The 21,865-nt window shown below is 33.6% G+C and overlaps 4 protein-coding genes across 11 annotated transcripts; 3 read left to right on the top strand and 1 right to left on the bottom strand.

The window, feature by feature from the left end:
• Positions 1 to 595: 595 nt before the first annotated feature.
• On the bottom strand, positions 596 to 12,692 carry LOC100647225 (retinol dehydrogenase 10-A). 7 transcript variants are annotated; one of them, XM_012312191.3, is made up of 8 exons: positions 7,525 to 7,659; positions 5,719 to 5,925; positions 3,958 to 4,150; positions 3,370 to 3,729; positions 2,759 to 2,873; positions 2,576 to 2,660; positions 2,189 to 2,299; positions 596 to 2,033 (listed from the first exon to the last, which is right to left on the bottom strand). In XM_012312191.3, exons 2-8 carry the CDS (start codon positions 5,730 to 5,732, stop codon positions 1,961 to 1,963), a joined length of 951 nt encoding a protein of 316 aa, XP_012167581.1. In that variant the 5' UTR covers positions 5,733 to 5,925; positions 7,525 to 7,659; the 3' UTR covers positions 596 to 1,960. The 7 variants fall into 7 exon arrangements, with proteins under 7 accessions (XP_012167581.1, XP_048264682.1, XP_003397884.1 ...); XM_048408725.1 differs by lacking the exons at positions 5,719 to 5,925; positions 7,525 to 7,659 and adding an exon at positions 12,550 to 12,692; XM_003397836.4 differs by lacking the exon at positions 5,719 to 5,925 and having other exon boundaries at positions 7,525 to 7,672.
• On the top strand, positions 671 to 1,580 carry LOC100642573. Its single transcript, XM_012312190.3, has 2 exons — positions 671 to 793; positions 1,269 to 1,580. The coding sequence occupies exons 1-2, from the start codon at positions 728 to 730 to the stop codon at positions 1,572 to 1,574; spliced, it is 372 nt and encodes a 123-aa protein (XP_012167580.1). The 5' UTR covers positions 671 to 727; the 3' UTR covers positions 1,575 to 1,580.
• LOC100647424 (zinc finger CCCH domain-containing protein 14) lies at positions 12,321 to 17,226 on the top strand. 2 transcript variants are annotated; one of them, XM_012312196.3, is made up of 7 exons: positions 12,321 to 12,510; positions 12,953 to 14,656; positions 14,755 to 14,908; positions 15,008 to 15,168; positions 15,249 to 15,543; positions 15,624 to 15,753; positions 15,843 to 17,226. In XM_012312196.3, exons 1-7 carry the CDS (start codon positions 12,472 to 12,474, stop codon positions 16,066 to 16,068), a joined length of 2,709 nt encoding a protein of 902 aa, XP_012167586.2. In that variant the 5' UTR covers positions 12,321 to 12,471; the 3' UTR covers positions 16,069 to 17,226. The 2 variants fall into 2 exon arrangements, with proteins under 2 accessions (XP_012167586.2, XP_048264666.1); XM_048408709.1 differs by having other exon boundaries at positions 14,743 to 14,908.
• Positions 17,227 to 17,312: 86 nt separating this feature from the next.
• Positions 17,313 to 20,799, top strand: LOC100642811 (arginine-glutamic acid dipeptide repeats protein-like). Its single transcript, XM_048408724.1, has 4 exons — positions 17,313 to 18,546; positions 18,693 to 19,025; positions 19,375 to 19,455; positions 19,631 to 20,799. Exons 1-4 carry the CDS (start codon positions 18,469 to 18,471, stop codon positions 20,261 to 20,263), a joined length of 1,125 nt encoding a protein of 374 aa, XP_048264681.1. The 5' UTR covers positions 17,313 to 18,468; the 3' UTR covers positions 20,264 to 20,799.
• Positions 20,800 to 21,865: the final 1,066 nt, after the last annotated feature.

Raw genomic sequence — 21,865 nt, 5'->3', positions numbered from 1 at the left:
GAATTCCTTTTATCTCGTAAAAAAAAAAAGTGGAAAAATTCGATCCTTACACGATCGCAATTTTATAGTATCGATGAAACTCGAAGAAGAAGAGAAAACACGCAGAGTAACCTTTCCCAAATAATAATAGATAATTTATGCGACATTTTTAATATTTAAAAATAATTATGGAAACAATCAACTTTATATAAGCTATATTCAAAAGCTATAAAAAGCCTATATTTTTGTTTGATGCTCTTAATACTCTATTTATAAAAACAGCCATCGATTATCTGTTTGCACGTTTTATTAATAGACAAGTGCGTACATCGCTCGTCGCTGCTTAAGAATGCGAAAAGACATAATCGATTCGGACACGAACAGCATCTGGACCGCGGAGACTTCTACATCCACGCTTCCGATATTCGACAAACGAGCTCTGTTTGGAATCGACAAACTAATTGGATCCCCTGTGAACAATTTTGTTCACATACACGTGTTAAAAGAGATAAAAACAGGTGTTCTATCTTTTTTAAAAGAGGTACACCTTCGTCCGATTTATACTCGTAATAGAATTTATTATTATTTTATGAGGATTTAAAACGTAAATCGATGTGCGTGTAAGATTTAATGTTTTACTTATTGATAATAAAATATAAATGATGATCTTTATGTTACAGATACGGCTCGTTTAAGGTGCGCTGAAGGCACGTTTCGCGTGCAAAACATTTACGGCGATGGTAATTGCATGTTTCGGGCGATTAGCTACATTTTATGGCAAAACGAGGACGAACATCGGTATCTGCGATCAATGGTGTGCTTCGTTTTCGTTTATGTGATCCTTTCAGGCAAACTACCAGAAAGATCTATAGTACAGCAAAATAAATTGCTTGAAATAATCGAGAAGACTCTATAGAAAGAATATTACAAAATGTATAAAAATGTTCTATAGAGGAACTAACATTGAATATTTAACACATCGAAGGAAGACTAAATTCGATCCGATTTGATTTGATGAACAAAAGATCCTCCATTTATTTCAAGCAATCTATATCTAATATCTATCAGTGTCTATATACTTCTTATCTTAACAAAATTTCTAATTTAGAAACTATCCCATGGAATCTTATGAATCTTTAAGTCGTTTTAATGCTTCCTTTTCATCTTAAAAGAAAAATTGCAATTAAGTAAAAGAATTTTTCGTTCGATTTCAAGGAAGAATTAAGTCTTTTCATCGCATGATCTTCGCGCCTTTTATTTCTACGAACGATAGAAATCTTGTTCGACAGGTTGTGCAACACATCAAGGAAAATTGGCACGAGTATGGGCCTTTCGTGATGGCCGAATGGAACATATCGGATCGACAAACTTATGAAAATTATATGGACATGGTGGGCACGTTCGCCAGTGAACTCGAATGCACGGTCGCCACCAAGATGTATAACATGAATCTGTCGATCTATCGCGAGATCAAAGACAGACCCGAACTTAAACGAGTATTTCACAATCATGTGAGCTCGCAATACGCTACAGCTAGACTGTTATTCACCGGTAATTCGGACAGCGGTCATTACGACGTGCTAGTTCCTGATTGACGAACGTTTTTCAAGCAAAAACAACCGAATACTTAATAATAACATACACGTTATTTTTTCTTTTCTAATGCATATATAATTTGTACTATATCTCTCGTATATGGAAACTTTGTAATTATTGTTGATTATTCTTTAAACTTTGCGTCACTATTTGGATGTTCTCTGCCTTCAATTGTGTAGACTTTTGAATTGTCGAACGATTGAATTGTTGAGCGATTAAAATAAAATTTCATTTTGTACGGATGCACTTTGCTTTTCTTTTAATTATTAGGAGAACTTCTGAGGCTGTCCTTTGAAATATCGTAGATCGTGGTATTTTAGATTAGATTTCTTGACATCCTTCTTTTAATGATTCTGTTGAGCGTAAAGCGAGAGAGGGCTAATATTTACGCGTGATAATCGCATCCATGAATGTGGGTCCACCCTGTGAGCAACGTTATTCCGTTGTAGATCATACAACTGGAAAATAAAATAGGCAAATAAGGAACCGAGTTTGTTTTATGTAGGAGATCTTCAAATTCGATGTCGATATTTGTTTATCAAATAGACCACGGAAAAAAGATTTGAGAAAATTAATAGATTGAAATTATTTAAAAATTGTTATCTTTTAATACCTTATGTGGTACAACGATTTGGATATCCAGCTGACGCTCATATTATACTGATTGGTCTGTACTGCTTTCACAATGTTCTTGGCCACTCGTTCTTCACTCTCTTTCAATGTACTGTGACAGTCACAGAAATCCAATTAATTTGCCGTGATTAAATTAAGAAACCCAAAAAAAGGAATTTATATACTGTGACTCTTATTAATATTCGCACATTCTAAACGCTGTTCGAATATTAATAAGAATCACTGTACGTGGAGAAGTCTTGTAGACGATCTACATTTTTTCAACTGAAGAAATATTTGTCCAAGTAACTCGAAGAAGCAGTCTTTCTATGAAAGACGCTGAGTATTCCGATTATTATTTTTATCTAAATGTTTGAAGTACCATTACCTGCATTCTCTAATTGGAGAGAATGCCAAAAATGTTAAATCGTTATTATGGTGGCTCAATTCTTGACACATGCATTCCATGAAACCTGCATCAATCATTAGATTAATTATTAATGAATTATTAATTATTAAATTATTAATTATTAGTAAATTAGTAATGTCAATAATATTCGAGGATGCTTACTCATTACAGCTGCTTTGGAACCATGATAAGCGTCGTTGTTCGATGCGATTGGGGTCACTCCAATTATATAGGCTCGTCTTTGATCCAATATCATTGGAAGAAACGCGAGGACTGTCTGTAAATGAAATGGAAGAAATACCTTAACATATTCCTTACATTCGCGTTAGAATCGAATATAAACGTTTTTACTAAGAATTTGAACGATCATGTTATTTTTTTAACGAAATCAAACTAAGAAGGTATTTAAAAAAATTTATAAATTTATAATACCCTGCTAATTCCTTCATCTTCTTCGATATCTTACATAATTCTGTCTTTCTATCCTACAAATAAAATTGTACTCATCATCCACGAGGCCATTAACGTTTCTTATAATAATCGCTAACAAATTAAACAATAATTAATAAATATCTCTACCCAGCAATAATAGATAAAATTATAAATTGATTTCAATCCTTCCTTTTAACGATTCTTAATTTCCTGAAAAAAATTAATTGTCAGGTGTAAATTAAAATTGCGAACGAAGATTAATGTGTTCATTGATCGTATTCTTTAAAAGGTTCCAACAAAGAGAAACAAAAGGGAACAACCAGAGAGACAAGTTTATGTACCCAAAAATGAGTCATTAAAGTCTTGCTGGTCATGTCGAAGACGTCCTCGCTCGAATTGCCAATGCAGGTCACTAAAGTGTTGATCTTTCCGATATCATCTTTCACTTTTTGGGCCGTTCTCTTAATGGCATCTTTATTTGAGAAATCACACTCGTAAGCAGATATAGTCGAGCTGCATCGCGAAGAATCGTTCTCTCTGTGTCTCGGCTTGGCTTCGTCGATGGTGAGATGCTGTTGTTTCAATCCCGATGCTGTTTCCTCGATTAACTCGCGATCGTTGTCCACGCAAATAACGGAACAGCCGCTTTTCACGAATTCAGCCGCGAGGGATCTTCCTAAAGAGGAAGTAGCACCGGCCACCTGAAGAGCATAAAGTTATACATAAGATCGTTAAAAAGTTTATTTTCAATCACAGAACGGTCGTTCGATAAATCTCAACTTTCGAATTTCGCGTTAAGATTCGCGTTAAGCGCGTTCGCGTTAAGATAATTTGAGGTTTCGAATTTTTCATTGAGAACTTTAACTTTCGAAATTTTTGATTTCAAGTGTATATTCTGAAGGATCATGATATATGCTTTGCATTCTTACCAAAACTACGTCTCCAGTCAAATCTCTCGGTGGCTCCGGCAGCATACATTTGAATATCTTAAGGATTCTCAGAAAAATGGATAGCAACGTACTAATTACGAATTCAATGCTGAGAAAAAGCCAAATGGTGAACGAAGAGTATGGTATTCTTGAGCCCGCGATCGCCATCTCGTCTTTTATGGGATGCATTACACTGAAAGGAAAAAGAAATTAAAATTAGTAGCGATCAACAAGAAAATCAATAAGAAATGCCAATACATTTCGTTTAATGCAAGTTGTGTACTAAATTATTTCATAAGAAACACTTTCTTTTTATTCCAACGATTAACTGTTCTCCTTCTATCATTAACTAGTGATACAAACAAGTATTTAACATTTATGCGTGATAATTTAATTAACGAAATAAATTACGAAAGATACGATAGGATAAAAAAAGAATGTCAAAGTCGAAGGATTCAGTATCGAAGAATTAGAAAGATAGGTATACGAGAAAATTTCATGGCGAAAGAGGAAACGCCAGAGAGCTCCGTGTCAATTCCAGAACATTCTACAAATGACGCGCTATCGTATGGGAGCCTCGTGTACCGTAGTATACTAATTATATGCGGAAATATCGGTATCCAGTAATATAGCGAAAGTATATCAACATTGCGTAATGGGGCAATTAGTAACTGGTGAAATGACTACGAAACCCCATCGCCGTATGGCCGATTTTATGGTTGAAGTTTGATGTGCAGCTTAATATCACTGGCCAGCCTAGCAACTCGAGCTCCTTATGAACCTCTTACCCCCTCTTGTTGAGCTTGTAGATCGCTTGAACACTATCGTGCCGGCTTCTATACTTTTCTTTTTCAAATCATTTTATCCGCATAATCGAACATGCAAGCCGAAGTGTTAAATCGTAATATTAAATAGTTTGATATTACAATGCTGGTACTTATTTGCCTATGGGCATAATCCTTTGAGAAGGAAAAGAAAGCCTCGAATCCAGTCGCAATAATCTGCTTTTTATCGTCTTCTTTAGAATTCTACCATCTAATTCTGGAACTAATCTTGGCCTGTTAATTGAGATAGGAAAAGTGAATACAAATATTATCACGTCTCACAAGCAGATTTACGTAATAAATCCATATGCATTTTATTCCAGCTTATCAATACTTCAATCTTTCGTCATCGAGGAAATTACCAATTTTATTAAAATAGATATCATTTACGTACATTTTTACATTTGCATACATGTACTTGCTTACAATATAGTTTTATAATGTAGTATTGTTAATAATACCATAATAAATTGTACTATCATTTTTAAACAAATAGTGTTATTAATATATTTGTATACTAATATAATTTAGATACTGTATATTAGTAAATCAATTTTTATAAATACAAATTAAATTACTAAAGTAAATTCCACGTCTCTTTATTTTATTTTCTCCAACAATTTATATACGTATATCGTCATGTTTATTAAACAAGGGAAAACAATGGCCTTTTATGAAATATAAAAGCGCATAAGGCGTGCAAAGTATTGCATAGAACAACAGTTCCCGCTCCCTCTCTTTTGATAGTAATAGTAACAGCCTGCATCGATAACCGCTAAACTACGTAGTAGACACCTATCATGATATACATATAGAATTATAAATCAAAAATAGGAAAAGTCTGCACACATTATGTAACAGCTATTACGTGAAAGAGTGTACCGAGTCTGAATGATCGCATATAGATACAGAATTTAACTGACCATAGCCCACGTACCAGAATAATTGCATGTCTAGTTAAATTTCTTCCGGGTGTCCCGCGACTGATTTTCTCTCCTTATTCATGAAACAGCTAGTCCGTTACGAATTATTGTTACTTCCCTTTTTCTTTTTGTGTTAAAAGTGAGCGCTCGAGAAAGAAGGAAGCGGTAGTTAAGGTGAACAGAAACCAGATCCTTGATCCTTATTGGTTGCGTTCGATAAACTAGAATGAGAGACCGGAGAAGATAATTCGGCGTTTTGAAGAAAAATGGGACGCGTTAGGATGCGAAAGAAATCAGAAATATTCGTGTAAAAAATAATAAGAACGCGTTCTATTATATCGCGAACGTGCAGCTTCAGATTTAAACGCTTAAACTTCTCAACTCATTAAATTGGAAGTTGAATCCTTTAATTTGACATTTTATGTTTGAACTTTGGAAGTTGTAACATTTTGGTAGCCTTTAAAAAGTATTCTTGAGCAAGACACCAAAAGAATGTGAGATACAGTGACTCGTATTATCTTCTGCGTATAAATCCGCGAGGAAACTGCTGCGTTCGTAACTTTTGAAACATCGAACATATTTTTATGAAATTTGAAATCGAGACTTTTTACATAGTAATTATTTTACAATTGATTTATGAGATACTTGCTCTATTCGAGATTTTATTTAAATTCAATTACACAAATAAATGATCGAACGATCGAATTTTTTATTTTAAACAAAATACGTATATTCCATTTTGATACTAATAAATTTGTACTCTTTGATATTTTTAGATCTCTCCGAACAACTGCGTAGGTTACAATGTAAGCAAATGTAACTCGTTTATCGTGTTTACCGCAGAACATATTTTCCTATTACCTTAATTTTTTCAACCGTATGTTCTTTTATGAATAAAATTACATGTTAAGTATGATTACAGATTGAGTATAACTGCAGTGTTTGAACGCCCTATTTATGTGTCTGCGGCATTTTACAAGCAATCAACAAAAACCATTTTTTTTGTGACTTCTGACAATGATGTGTTAATATATACATATTATACAAAAAGCTATGTGTATTAAACAAGCAAAATGTATATCTCTGCCAATCTTCTTGCCAATGCAATAAAATCATTATAGATAAATATACGTATAGAGCAATAATTTCTCGAACACATTGGTGTCTATGTCTGTGCGAGTTACTGTATACTGTATACATGTATGAAGGAGAACATGTAAGAAAATTGGATTCCTGAGCCTTTCAAATTCTACAATTCTACATATAAACGTTTTTAGATTTATCGAAATTTTACTTTTCGAAGTCTTATTGTCTTATGAGTATGGTTGTCTTATGAGTGACTCTAAAAGTAAATATAACGGGAATTCCATTTCTGTATCTTCAAATCTAAATTTGGTAAAGTTCCAAAAAAAAAAAAAAAGAATGATCCTGCGCGACACCCTATGGCAATGGTATTGACTTTTAACGATACGTCCTTGCTGGGAAGGTTTATCATGAACTTGCCTTTCGATTTTTCAGTTTGTTTCAAGGTAAACTTGTTTAGCGAGACGCATACCGAGAAAGAATCCAAGTAAAAGATACTTATGAATCACTTTTTACGTTTCGTTATTAGATTAAAACATACGTATATCACACGATCTCTTTCATTTCGTTTTAATTGCACTTATCAATCATAGTAAAGTCACTGTAAAGAGATTTATTTAATTAAACACAGACACTATAGAGTGGAACGCTCAGCTCGAAACTCACAAACTTTATAGCAGGATTTTTATAAAACGATTATAGCGGAACTATATCGAAAGTTGGAATAGGACACTTACCAGAAGTCACTGAGCCGTTATTTCATAAAGACTGAATGATCCTCGAAGAATTTTATGGAAGCACTAGCAGAAGATGCGGCTTCACGTGACAGACCTGCAACTGGTTTAACTTGGCTAAGCAGTACTGCACTGCCGTACAGGAAAATACCGTGTGCCATAAATTCGAAGAATTTTATTGAATAACAAATGAAGATACAAAAACATATTTCATTAATAATTAGTTTTTAATGTATCGCTGTATACTCATAAAGCGAAAATAAATATTTTTTCTTGCAAGATTAGAAATATAAAATGTTAGAACAGTCTGCAGAAAAATGAAAACCTACTCACATTTACAAAAGATATTGTCATGTTCGTATAGTTTTCTTTATGTTTTACGAATGCTGTCATTCCTTTCGGTAACGATTTGAATAAACAATGCAGTTTTTCAAGACATCTACGCTCTAAAATTGTCGTTTTATGAAAATAGATGGCAATTTTATATATATATATTTTTTTTCCTATATATATATATTTTCAATTTCTGTTTAAATGACTTTGCAGTCATCATACAGTTTCGAGAGACATGCTGAGAAAACCACATCATAGTCGGTGAATTTATGTTGCCACAATGAAATCTAAGATTTCGCCAAAACAACTGTCCGTACGATCAATTAAGATAGTTCATCCAGCCTCTTGAAAAGGGACTCCTTGTAGGAATTTGCTGTATATTACCGATAGCAGACTCACCTTCACCTTCTATTTGGGAAATATCTTTTTAACCTGCGATAACGTTGGTTCAGGCAGATCAAGGGGAAAACCCATCGATTCCTATTGAATGCGATTGAAATTGTTTTCTTAAATTTCACGAAATGTATGATGCAAATACGATGCTTGGATTTTATAAAGCAAATTGTTCATTGATTTAATACAGCGAAAATGAAGTAATTGTTCCTTTCAATAGGTAAATAAAAAAAAAAAATCTTCCGATTCTTAACGAAGTCTGCGATACTTCACATTATAGTAGGGTCAGATACGTCGAGGAAGATGATTGTGTTTTCATCGTCTTATCTCGGCCTGATATCACGATCATATCAATTGTCATTTAAGCTGATCAAGATTCTTTCCTATTTCTTTCGCCAATGATGCGGTAACAGTTCGTCGTCGATTTTCGTCGTCGCGATACATTGTCAACCAAAATGACATGTACCTACTTAAGTGTACGATCATTATACTATCTTTATCTAGTGCTATAAGTTTTTTACAGAAGTGAAAGGCTGTAACGTACAAAATCAAATGGTTCATCAACCGATTCAAAATTTAAGGTCATAAATATTCTGAAAAAATCTTGTAGAAGAAGAAAGAAGAAAGTAGGATTATATCTACTCTGTATGTACGACAAATTAAAGAACTTACTTGCTTTGCTTGTTTTCTACGTTTTAAATATTTATAGGGAAACTTTTTTTCTGGGTAATGAAACTGATTTAAATTGCAAATTATTTCTAACATCGATAAATGTGTAATCTACATCCAAGCTTAATTGCATATAATTGATTTATCTATTATATTTGATCCTTTATTAAAATATTTTACTACGAGACAAACAAAATTAAAATAATTATTGTAATTATTCTGTAAGACACCTAATTACATATTTGCTAACAAAAAATTGTTTTGTTATCGAACTTGAATATAATACAATGTAATTATTAAATTACACGTTACGCGACATTATCTTCTGACGCATTCTACAAACATAAATTTATGTATGTATGAATATTATTACGTTTCACGAAGCGACAGTTTCACGGACTGCAAGTTTTTCTCGCCGTTTGAGATCTACATTCGCCAAAAAATCAAGGATCAACCTCATCGCACTTTCGGGAACCAATCTGTGGGCCATAAACGTCCAAAAAAAATTTTATGTTTACGAGATTATAAATTAGAAAATGAATATGTTTGAATGTAAGTATTTGTTGTTCAAGTGTTGGAATTTGTAGAATTTGTAGAACTAGAACTTGATTGAATTTGAGTCTGAATTAGAGTAATCAAATTTATGAAGATCGATTGTATCCCAGTTTCCTTCCGGCCAAACGTTATCGGTATATTTTACAGGAAAAGATACAAAAATATGTTAGATAAATATATATTAGCGGAAGAAGAAGAGTTATAGCAAGAAAACGATATATCAAATGAGCGGTAACGAACGTCGTAAACATTGTTGTTAAATGCAGTTAGAATTGTAGGAGTATTACGATACCTTATGTAAATACTCCGCACCTACTTATACTTTGTATCATAATAACGCACGTTCGTCACCGTTCATTTCACATATAGTTCTTAAAACTCTTTTTCAGAACAATTCTTCCAATGACATATGTTTATACGAAGTGTTTTCCTTATCATGATCTATAGAATATACTGACAACGTTTGGCTGGGAAAAGCCGAATCATTCTATATAAAATACCTGTTAATGGAATTTAGGGTAAGAAGACATCTAGGAATAGAGTATTCAGTATAATTTCTTCTAACTGCTTTGATTATTTCTCCCGCTGCATATCCAGGTGATACTACACCGAATATATAAGGAAACCTACAAAAATCATACACTTGGAACGAAAGATTGAATCAAGACGCTTTTTATCCACACGTTACCTATATTTTGGATCTCTGGCTAGCCCAGTATCCACATAAAATGGATAAATGGTTGTAAATCGTATGTTAGTATACTTGTGGTCCAATCGCAGCTCCTCATAAAGAGCCTCCATCAAGCCTATTAAAGTTTAACTATTAGTAATTTCATACTTTTTTCATGAAATGCGTCATTTTCATTTGAAAGAAGGAAGAAAATACGTCAATACCATTTATGATGCATTTACAGCGTTAATGTTATGCTGAACACATTCTTAACGATGGGCAAACTATTTAAAAAATTATTATATTTCGATTAAAAATTCCTCTACCTCTCACAGCAAATTTGGAAGAACAGTAGGCTACTTTTTGGGACACGCCATATATACCACACATGCTACATACACAAACTACATGTCCTTTTCCATTTTGCATCATGGTGGGCAAAAAAGTTTCTATCGTCTGTTGAAAAAGTTCGAGGTTCAAGTGAAAGTTTCCTTGGTATTTACAATCTTTAACGTTACTTGTAATTTTAAGTAACTTTTTCATTTTATAAATTATTAGTGAACATTTGACGAACGAACCCAAAAGTTTGATAAGACATTAACGTTGAACGTCTTTTCTATGATATCCGTGTCTTGATTCAAAAAAGGGCAATGATATAATACAGCGGCGTTATTAATCAGGATAGACACTTCTGGCACGCCGACTTTTCTCATTAACCTTGCTGCTTCTCGGACTTCTAATCTTTTCGATACATCGACTACGAAACCGTAAGCCTAAATATACATATATGTATATATCTTTATCAATGGAAATGCCTATCGAAGATCAAATAAATATATTATAGGATTTTTATTTATTCAGAAATATTAGAAATTAGGGTTTTCAATGATTTCTATCCCATATGATAAGTTTATTAATAGATAGATCTATTTATAATGATATTTTCTTCCAATTTCAAACTTCTAGATATGTTAAAGTATAGGGCTTGCTGGTACAATAACAGAGTTGCGATTATTAGAAATAAATTATATTATAGAAATAAAATTGTACTTAATGGAGCTTACGACTTGCTATTATACCACCTGCACTGTTTCTGTACAATCGCTTTATGATTGTCGTATAGTATATTCGTATAGTAATATTTGTAGAATACTTATACTTAAAACTTTTAACACAATCTTTTATTTCAATCTGCCTTTTATTTCTTTTTCCTTACTTCTCCACCATTCTTTGATACCAGACTCATCGTCGACCGAATTGCTTCGGTATCTACGTCCCAACAAACGATTATGCAACCCAAGGAAGCTAACTGTATAGCCAATTCGCGGCCAATTCCGTGACCAGCACCGGTTATCTAGTGAATATATATATTTAGGAGATGAGAAATGGAATGTGGAAACTATAAATATAATATTTATTTACCAACACCGTTTCGCCTAGCAAATTCTTTGATCGAGGGGGTACAATCATTTTAAAAGCAGCTACAGTCATGGCGAAAGTAATCCTCATAGAAAAGACAAAAAGATCATACAGTAAATGAGAAAATGTGAAGATACTTTTCATACGGGACATCTCGATTTTCCTTTTTAAAGTTGCTCGATTAATCGTTGAATGCTTTGATTAATATTCGATGGTTAATGACAGTTGTAGAAATGCTTCTGTTTTCTGTTACGCAAAACCTTTAGGGACTATTTATTTCGAGAATTACGTTAAAATATCTATATATTTTTCCTTGTTTGGACTTGTCAAGAAAACAATTCAGAAAAGACATATTTTTGAAGTTAGTCAAATTCATGATCACATCTTTTCTTTTCATTTAGATATATGTTCAATTTATATATTGCCGCCTTTGCTGCGTCATGAAGGTAATAAAGTATAGACCGACTTATCTGCTCGTATCGACGGCAGAACTATTTCGGTCCACGGTATGCTCATTCTAATAGAGGAGAAACTGTATATGTAAAGTTGGTGAAAAGCGAATTGCGCATTTATTGTATCCACATTGCAATTTATAATTTCAAATTATAAACGACGTAATTTCGGTATGAATATTATTTTTAGTTTGGTAATAAGAGGCTTATAAACGCCCTATTTATAAAAGTATTAAGGAGAAATAATTGTTATTTATACAATATAGGTCTACATACTTGGAATACGTACAGAGTTTCCTGTCTAGGTAGCTTACTTATTACAAGGAAGCATTCTGATTCTGATCCTTCGTGGCGGAGAATGTTTTTATTCTTCAATATATGTGTTAATATCGTCGATTTTGTGACTCGACAACAGTTTTCTTTCCCCGCGCGTTCAATTTATTAAATGTGATCAACATCATGGATATACGCGGGATAGAAGTTACGAATCAATTGCGGGTAAGTGAAAGATTTACGCTTTTACCTGATTATACTTACATTGTTCTATTCGCCTTGTTGTGTTCAATAATTTCCGATGTAGAACTTTGGAGGATTATCGATAAGTCTCCGTTTAATGTCTCTTGTTGTATGATAGCTTTGTTGTTAGGTTTTGACAATTTACACATTACAATTATTGCAGTTTTATATGGGAGTTACACTTTTGATATGACGCTCGATTAATTTAGTGATTAATTTGCATAGAAATTTCATACATATATATCTAAGAGTCATGAAAAATTGGAAAAGCATTGAAAGTAAAATATTTGAAAACGATAAAGTTTGTTGAAATTTTGTAAATGGCTAAAAATAATAAGGAGTTATATAAATTATAAAGGAAAACACATCAATCTCTATATCAGAAACTTCATAATAAAAATGACTTATTATTCTTTCTTTTCAGAGTGCTATTCGTGCTAAATTATTGGAATTAGGAATAAGATACGATGAGGAGCTACCAGATTATATTTTAGTAATGGTTGTAAATAAAAAGTCTCGTCAACAGATGCACGAAGATCTATATTTATTTCTGGAAAATTGCACAACTCCATTTGTCGATTGGTTACATGACCAAGTATTGAAAAAATTGCAGAAGGTTACTGTGGCTAAGAAAAAATCATTAAGGGAATTTGTGCCTACAGTCGTTGTAAAACAAGAAGAAGAAAGGAAAAAGAGGAAGACAACAACAACTTCTTTTCTGGAAGATCAAGCTGCTAATCAGACTATTGATAAGTCTTCCAATAAAAGTGTGAAAGATGATAAATCATTCCATAAGCAAAATACAAAAACATTCTTATCTAGTCAAAAATTGGAGACAACACAAAATAAAAATATAGATAAACTTGTAAAAGTTGCCAATAACGAGACTAAATCAGATGGAATAACAAATCACATTGTACCCCAGCAATCAGTACCAAAAAGAATACAGACAAATGATAGTCAAAGTATGAATACAAATAAAGAAGTTTCAACTTTTGAATCTAATAATAAATCTAGAGACTCCCATGTTGAGACAAAAATGGACGATACACCATCTAGAAATTTAAAAAGACCACTAGACACAACAAATAGTTATAAGGATAGTTTGGAGAAAAAGCAAAGTGAAGTAAAAAGGTCAAAAATCGAGGAGGATGGAGAGAGTAGAACAGATGATAACACAAAGAAATTGAAGTCTTGCGTTAATAAACCAAAAGTTACATCTGTTGTATCTGTAAAAAATCGTCTAGGTATGGTATCACCTAGGAAAAAGTTTGAAGTTCACAGAGAGAAAACGGATACCGAAAGTCGATATAGACAGACTGAAAAGCGTCGGGTGGATAATCGTAATAATAATTTTCCAAGGGGAAGATCTTTTGATACGGAGGATCGTACGAAGAGGAACCGCGATGTCGAATTGAAACATGAATCTGATAAAGTTAGTAGTATAAAAACTCGACTGGGTAATTCCAAGGTCGAAAAAGCATCCAAAAATTTAGAGTTAAGGGAGAAAGTAAATTCTAATCCAAAGTCAAAATCGGCAGAAAAAACAACGGGTACGATTAAAGATCGCTTAGGGATCGCGACTGTTAATAAATCACCTAAACAATTAGGGAATAAAGAACCTATAGAATTTAAAAGCAAACCTTTGGAACAAGATCGCGATACCTTGTCTAACAATAAAAATATAAAGAATAGATTGGGACCATTGAAGAATAATTTTAAGCCAGTTAGCGTTAAGTCTGGCTTTAATTCGTCAATCAGACGTTCTCAAAGTAGCGAGGATGAGGACTACCTCAATCTAGGTGCAGAAGAGGAATTAGATGATGACTCACAATCTGTGGGTACAAGTGGACCTATTAAATCCCATATAATAGCTGTAAATAAACCTGTACCAGTTAAGACTGATAGAAAACGACTGAAATCGTTAGCAAAGAGTAACAAAGAATGCAGCGATGCAGAGGAAGAAGTTGAGGAAACTAAGATACCTAGTAAAGTAATTGTAACACCAAGACCTCTAAAACCACTGCAACCAACGCAAAAACGTGCCACGCAATCACTTTTATTAAGAGCTGTTGCAGAGGCAAATCAATCTGTTGTTACACAAAAGAATCCGGAGCCATCCTTATTGGTACGTATAAAATGTAGTAGATATTAATATTACTGATTGAAAACAATTTGATACATATTTTAATCGATGAATATTTTTTCATTAAGAAACTTTCACAGGAGAAGAAGCAAACAGTGAAACATCTTAAACCAGCTGCTGTACGAGACGTGGGTCAAAATTTATCAGTACATTTGAATTCCAATAAAAGATTGGTTATGGAAAAGATACAAGTAGAATTAAATACAGATGTTTCAGAATCGAAATCAAAGCCTTGTAAGTGTATTTTTACTCTACTTTTTCATTTTTTTTTTGGAGATATATATAATACTTAAAATTGTTTCTCTAATATATTTAGTATTATACGGTCTGTAGATGTACCGCAACCAGTTACCGAGGAACATATGGGTGTCGTAATGTCTTTATTCCAAAGGAGTGATGACAACCAAAAATTTTTAGTTACACTCAATGGATATAACACTAATTTAATGAAAGATAAAGTGACGTCTGACGATGATGAACGACTGGAAATGGAGGTATGTACTTTGTAATTGTCTGAACTATAGATTTTCTTTGATTCTGTTTATTCATTTTATCAATTGACATTAACTTATAGGTGAATGAGGATGACGAACTTGCACTATCAACGATTCAAAATGACATGTATACTCAGAATGAATCAGAAACTTCCGTCTTTCAAGTAACAGAAATTGAAACTGAAGGTGATGTAAGTGTAAAAGAAAGAACAGAGGAGAACAATGAAAATTGCAATACGGAGAATGTAGAGAAAATCGAAGAGATACCAAAAAAAAGGAGAAAATTAAGCCCAATTATTTATAATAGGTCTCGTTTACCAAGTCCTACAGATTTAAAATCCAGCACATTATTAACGAATCCGTTATTAGCTAAACGTAAATAATGCAATTTCACTAATTTACTTCTTACATAAATTCTATAATACAAATTTTATAACGTTGTATTTTGCATCCAGGTTTAGATAAAAAACCACTAACAGAAAACATGGTAACGGCGATAGATAAATCGAAAGAAAAATGTAGATACTGGCCGAATTGTACATTAGGAAATAAGTGCGCGTATCTTCATCCCCTCATTATGTGCAGGTTACTATTTTATTTAATTCTTTCCATTCATTATCATTCACGTTAGTCAAGTGTTTTTTAACTGCTTCTTATCTTTTCCTACATTATAGTGCATTTCCTGCGTGTAAGTTTGGAGACAAGTGTGCTTACAGACATCCTAAATGTAAATTCGGCTTGTCCTGCACAAAACTAGGATGCGTGTTCTCTCATCCTGCCCAGCAGTGCAAGTATCATCCATTCTGCACCAAACCAGCGTGTCCATATTCTCACCCGATGCCGGTCGCTGTGGAGGCGTCTAGTCAAAGGGCGAAATTCACGTGGCGCAGACAAGATTGAGTCATACCATTGTACAAACGATGTACAAATTTTCCTTTCCTCTAGTGGTAGATTGACATGTATATTAGCAAGGATACTATCACGACTACTTGATTTTCAGTAACAAAACTCGATACATGTAACGAGAGTAGCAATAATAGTAGCAATAGATCAATGTTGTCCAATTATATTATGTTAGGTGCGTTATTGACAACTGAGACTAATTAATGATTGAAAAGTATTAAGGATCTTTGCTTTTTACTCGGAGATCTTATACATCCGTAGATATTTTCAGTTAATGTACATGTATTGCACTTTACGAATATAGTGTTACAGTAGTATAAGTTTTATCGATCACGGTCAAAAATCTTTTATTACAATGTACCTTGTTCTTTCACATATTACTAGCGATAGTATTCTTGCTGATGCAATGAAAAAAAAGTAACATTCTACTTTGTACAAATGAACGAGTGTACGTTTCGGTCGCAAACTTTGGATGGAATTTCGACGTTCGACTCCCATTTAATCTGTATTATACATCATGTCGATTCACGGAACAGCAGTTTGCATTTGTTCAGTAATACATTTAATAGTGTTCTAGTTTTATTCGTTCCCCGGTCTACGAATTATAGGTATTGTCTTTTACCATTTCGCCGATCTGTTTAAACAGATTGCGTGGAGTATCTATTCGTTTTTCTCCTAGTTTTAAGAAAACATCAGTGAAACATTATATTAATTCAATATTAATGCGGCTTTAACAAATAATATATATAATTGTAGTAAACAATGAGTCTTTTGTTCACTCTTCTTGTCTATTTTAATCATAGGCAATTAATTCTTTTTTTACGTTATATCAGACAGTATCCTATCTTCGAAATTCATACGAACTATATTTATTAATCAATGGCTGTGCAATGTAATTGTCATAACATAATTTCACTCGAACAATAGAAAATACTTGTTCGAGAATTACGAATGATATAAACTTTTTTGTGTAATTTATAATTTTTATCATACGTGAGTGTAGCGTAAAAGAAAGCGAAAGCCAGCTTTGTGCACTTTATTATCTGTTTATTAAATCAATGAAATTAAATTCATTAATCAACCTGTTTAGGTACTACGAGAATATAAATCTTGTATAAAGGACTATAAATACACGGTTATATCTCTAAATTTTAAGCAATTCTATTTTCTTAAATATCCCTACATTTTACCTTCATCATCCAATCAATACTAAAATTACCGAACTGTAATGTGCTTTAATATACTATATATATATATGTAGTATAGATATAATCAACATTAAAATAATATAAGATAATGTTTCTATTTCAGTAAAAGTTCAGATCAATTTTGTTACAATACACACGTATTTTTGGTAAGTGCAAAAAGAAAATCTGAAATCAAATATCATTGTATTAAATATTCACGAATGCAATTACGAAGTCTTCAAAATTACCACCGAATAGTTGCTCGATACATGAATATAACTTGTTTAATCCAGTCCCGAATAAAATAAAGATAATAATTATAATAGAACGATAATATGTTGCACGAGAAAATTTCAGAAAATACCCCGTCGTTGTGAATATTTCCTCAGACCTTATCTTATCTCACGAATTGACACGGTGTCTAGTCGGAGCTTTCTGCCGTTCCGTCCAGTTTTCTTTCGAGGCTTGTGCCCAGCCTAACGCATCGCGTCAAATCGTGCACATGCTTTCAAATTACAATTTCGAATAATTCATTACTATCACAAACAGTGTTTCGATTTGTGCCTTCATTCCGAAATATATAGTCGCGAATTCCATCATCCCGATAACTTTTCGTTAAGAAGAGTACGTGACTGTTTGTTCGTCCGACTGAAGCTCTCAATGTTATGCCTGTTTCTCAATAAATCATAAGTAATATTATTATAAATAATTTCCATTTATTCATCAATCCTTCTTTATTTTATAATTATACTATATTTTCAAATAATATCAATATTACCATATTAATATTAACATTGATATATCTTCAAATTCATCGTAATAGATTTCTCTTTGGTATGCTCAATTACTTGTACGAATTGGTAAGTTTCGTAGCACGAATAACGAGCATATTCAAAGATTCATCATTGGTAAAGACGCGGTGCGTCTCGATATTTCATGTCTTTATTTCGCCAAACAGTAAAACAACGCTAGCAATGGAAGAAATTTGGCAGGAAAACATTATTGCTCGGTACCCTGCAGCCGAAAGGACCTTTGCTCGAGCAGGAAGGATGGGGAGACTTATAGCTACCACACTTCGCAAGGGTAACAGTCCCGGATACATGTACCAGACTAAAAATTCTGACTAATTAGTCTTGCACTTACTGTTGTAGCAATAACGTTACTGTCAGCGGACAAACCTAAAATCGTAACGCGTAAATTAAATAGAAAGATGTCGAGAAAATCTGTTGCACGTAGGAAAAGGAAAGTGTGCTCCAAGCAGAAGAAGAAGACGACAGATCGGAGGATGGTACGTACCCCTTTTTCTCTCAAAGATTTTGATCAATGTGAAATTCATTCGACCATTAACATTAATCCTTCGTTACTATTCCTTCACAAAATAGCTATTTTGGAATACATTGACATGAATTAAAAATGTAATTGTTAAAATTGCAGGAATATGCTGTCATCCACGAATGTCAGGATCGATCATACGCGAACAAAGAATATACAACTACTCGGGAGGAGAAGATGTGGGATCCGAAAGTGGATGTGGAGGGATGGATCTTCGGCTATTCTCTGGCAGCCCGAGCTGTTTTAACACTCAAGCAGCAATATGAAGGCATTCCAAACATAAAAGCAATAGAAAACTCGTGTTCTGGTGTTGCGGAACAATACATCTCGGATGTTCTTCACGAGTCCAACTATGAACCGCACGATGCGCTGCGAATGATATTTATGAAAGATATGCCACAGAAAATTATTGACAAATGGAAGCCAGAGGAGATGGTATCATACAGTTGATTTTATATCGAATATCGAATAATTGAATATTAATAATTTCGTGATCAAATTGAATTGATTATGACAATAAAATAAAAATTTCCAATTTTTACATTAGCATACAACATTTTATATTTTAAAATAGATTCTTTAAAGAATTTTAATTGGTATCATATAACTCGTAGCGTTGCCTTCTTTTATTTAATACTATACTTGTGCTTATATTTAATAGTGCAAATTCTTTTAGAATAAATTCGCTCTTGGAAAATAAAAAAACTCTTTTACGCCATCGTAGTTTCTTTTGAGGAAGAATTAAACATACTAATCTTTTTGTTGTTGCGTTTTGATGTTACAGAAACTCTTCACGAGCGGAATCATGAAATACGGAAAAAGATTTTCAATCATTAGAAGGAAGATGCTTCCGCATAAACGAGTGGTAAGTTTATTTTCCTGCTACGATAGCATTCCGTATTGTATTTTTCGTATTTTCGTACTGTACCCATCGAGGGATCTTACTAAGAACATACCATTTCTGTAAAATCCATTTCATTTCGTCTCCGAGAATTAATTTCAAAAAATAAACAAAAACATTTCCAACTTTGTGTTCGCAGGAAGATTTCGCGAACTTTTACTACGTATGGAAACGAAGTAGTATGGCAGCAGATTGGAGAGAGTCCCGTATGGAAATTAAAGCCGAAAAACTTAAGATGAAGGAAGAACAGGAGAAACGTTGGAATAACGAACGTGTTAGTAATCTGTCGAAGAACGAACTTTCGTCAAATCTTTCAAGTACCAGAATTATGACGCGCAGCGCGACTGCTGCCGCGAAACTCGCTCTCCAGAATAGCGAGGGAGATGAGGACAGTAAGTCGTCTAGATCGACAAGTCCATCGGAGAAGAACGGTGAAACATCGAGTACAGCAGAGTCCACAGATTCTTCGACAGAATACGTCCAAAAAAGAGAAAATGTATTACCCGAAACTGCTACCTCGGAAAATTCTCCGATGAGAAACGAGCAAATTGCGCATAACTCTATGAAATGTCCACGACAAAGATATAAAAGGAAATGGTCAATTCCACGCAAGATCGTTAACTTCGAAGAAAAGTTTCTGAATGAAATCGAGGAGATCAAGTGCGTCCCAGCACCCATTATACCGCAATGGAAAAGACAACGAAGATCCAAAAACACGTTGTTTAATAATACTCGAGCGATTTATCAGCGTGATTTGCGACTCCTAATGTAAATAGTCCCAGTTAGATCTTGATGAACTTTTGTGTCATTTTATTAGACACAATTAACGAGCAAAATAGTTAGAACATAATATCATTGTATGTTTTTCACGAATTTTGAGAAATACTCAAACATTTTGGGAATTGAAGAAGAAGCGGTCAGTTGAAGGTAGTTCCCTAGTAGTCGATTTATATAGCTGCGCATTATTGCCACAATTAAGCAATATTTTGTATATGTTTTGGATCTCATAACTTAGTATGTAAACTTTTTCATTTAGATATTTCTCTTGACGTGCAATACAAAGCTACCTGTAAGCAACATCGGAATGTGATATTGTTAGAATTTTTGTTCATGTTTACAGCATATGATGGCCAATAAATTGCTGATGAAAGGACGAAAGTAACTACTGCATTTTTAAATATTCCACTTTTATTCCATACGATCGGTGTCATTAAATAAAATTCTTCGTAATTAGGTGCTAGCACACAGTAAGAATGTAACGGCGAGATTTTCTTGAGACGAGACGCTGCATGGTGTGAACATGGTGTATGAGTGTATGTGTTTCTGTATGAGAGAGTAAACAGCAATGACGTGGCGAAAACATTACTCATGAGTCACACTTTTCCGAAATAGTCGTGTACTAGGCACATTCGCTCTATTACACATCCATTATCTTCTTCGTTTTCGAAACTCGCCCTCTTGGGTATTTTCACAATTTTATCCATCTTACTACTAGTAAAACGTACTAATAAAATATTTTCGTATTTCTTTTTATATCACCCTTATCCTTATATATACAAAATAAAAATTCTATTACAGAAAATTTTCCAATTGTGAAATAGGTTATATATTTTAATCAGTGAAATATATTTAGAAAAAGAAAGAAAAAAAAAGAGATACCAAACACGAATATGCGGTAAAATTAAAACTTAATAAAACGGTCCAGTACCGTGCCATTCAGTAGAAAAGGCTCGAGACAAAGATGTTAGCTACCATTTAATCTCTTGGCCTATAATCACGTGCGAGACTAGTGCTAAGGGATTTATGCCATAAACGGAAACCACCGGTCAGGATCGTCGTAAAGAATCAGTGGCATAAACGGAACCCAGGAGTCTGACTCATGGTAATTTTTCAAATTGCTAGTGATGCATTATCCACTTTGAAATAATAAATTAATTTTGTTAACTGATCAATTGATCATAATTACGCCCTGGACGTCTTAAAAACATTATTTGTCCTCAAACGTTGTTTATTATTTCACAATTCCTTTTGTAACTCCTATATACGTGTCATAAGAAATATACATTTTCCGCCAGTTCGGGCACACGGCTGAAGAGATGAATGGCAAGGTGCGCGACCGAATATCTTGCTTACTATAGCTCGCGCGATCGGCAGATAGCGTGTAGACCAAGGGGTTAAGACAACGTACAAGCTGCCAACGAAAGCTCGACGCGACGGCAACGCAACGCCGTTCTTCGTCCTACGGAAATGGAGGACCATCTCTATTCGCTTAGTTACGAGTACTCTATTACTCTAACGTGTTGCTCTTTTTCCTGACCCTTCTTTTTTTTGCATTTTTCAAATCCTGCTGCTAACTATCACGACGATAACCAAT

Source organism: Bombus terrestris, chromosome 9 (assembly GCF_910591885.1).
Source record: "Bombus terrestris chromosome 9, iyBomTerr1.2, whole genome shotgun sequence".
Taxonomy (NCBI): domain Eukaryota; kingdom Metazoa; phylum Arthropoda; class Insecta; order Hymenoptera; family Apidae; genus Bombus; species Bombus terrestris.
This window is presented reverse-complemented; position numbering and strand designations above follow the sequence as displayed.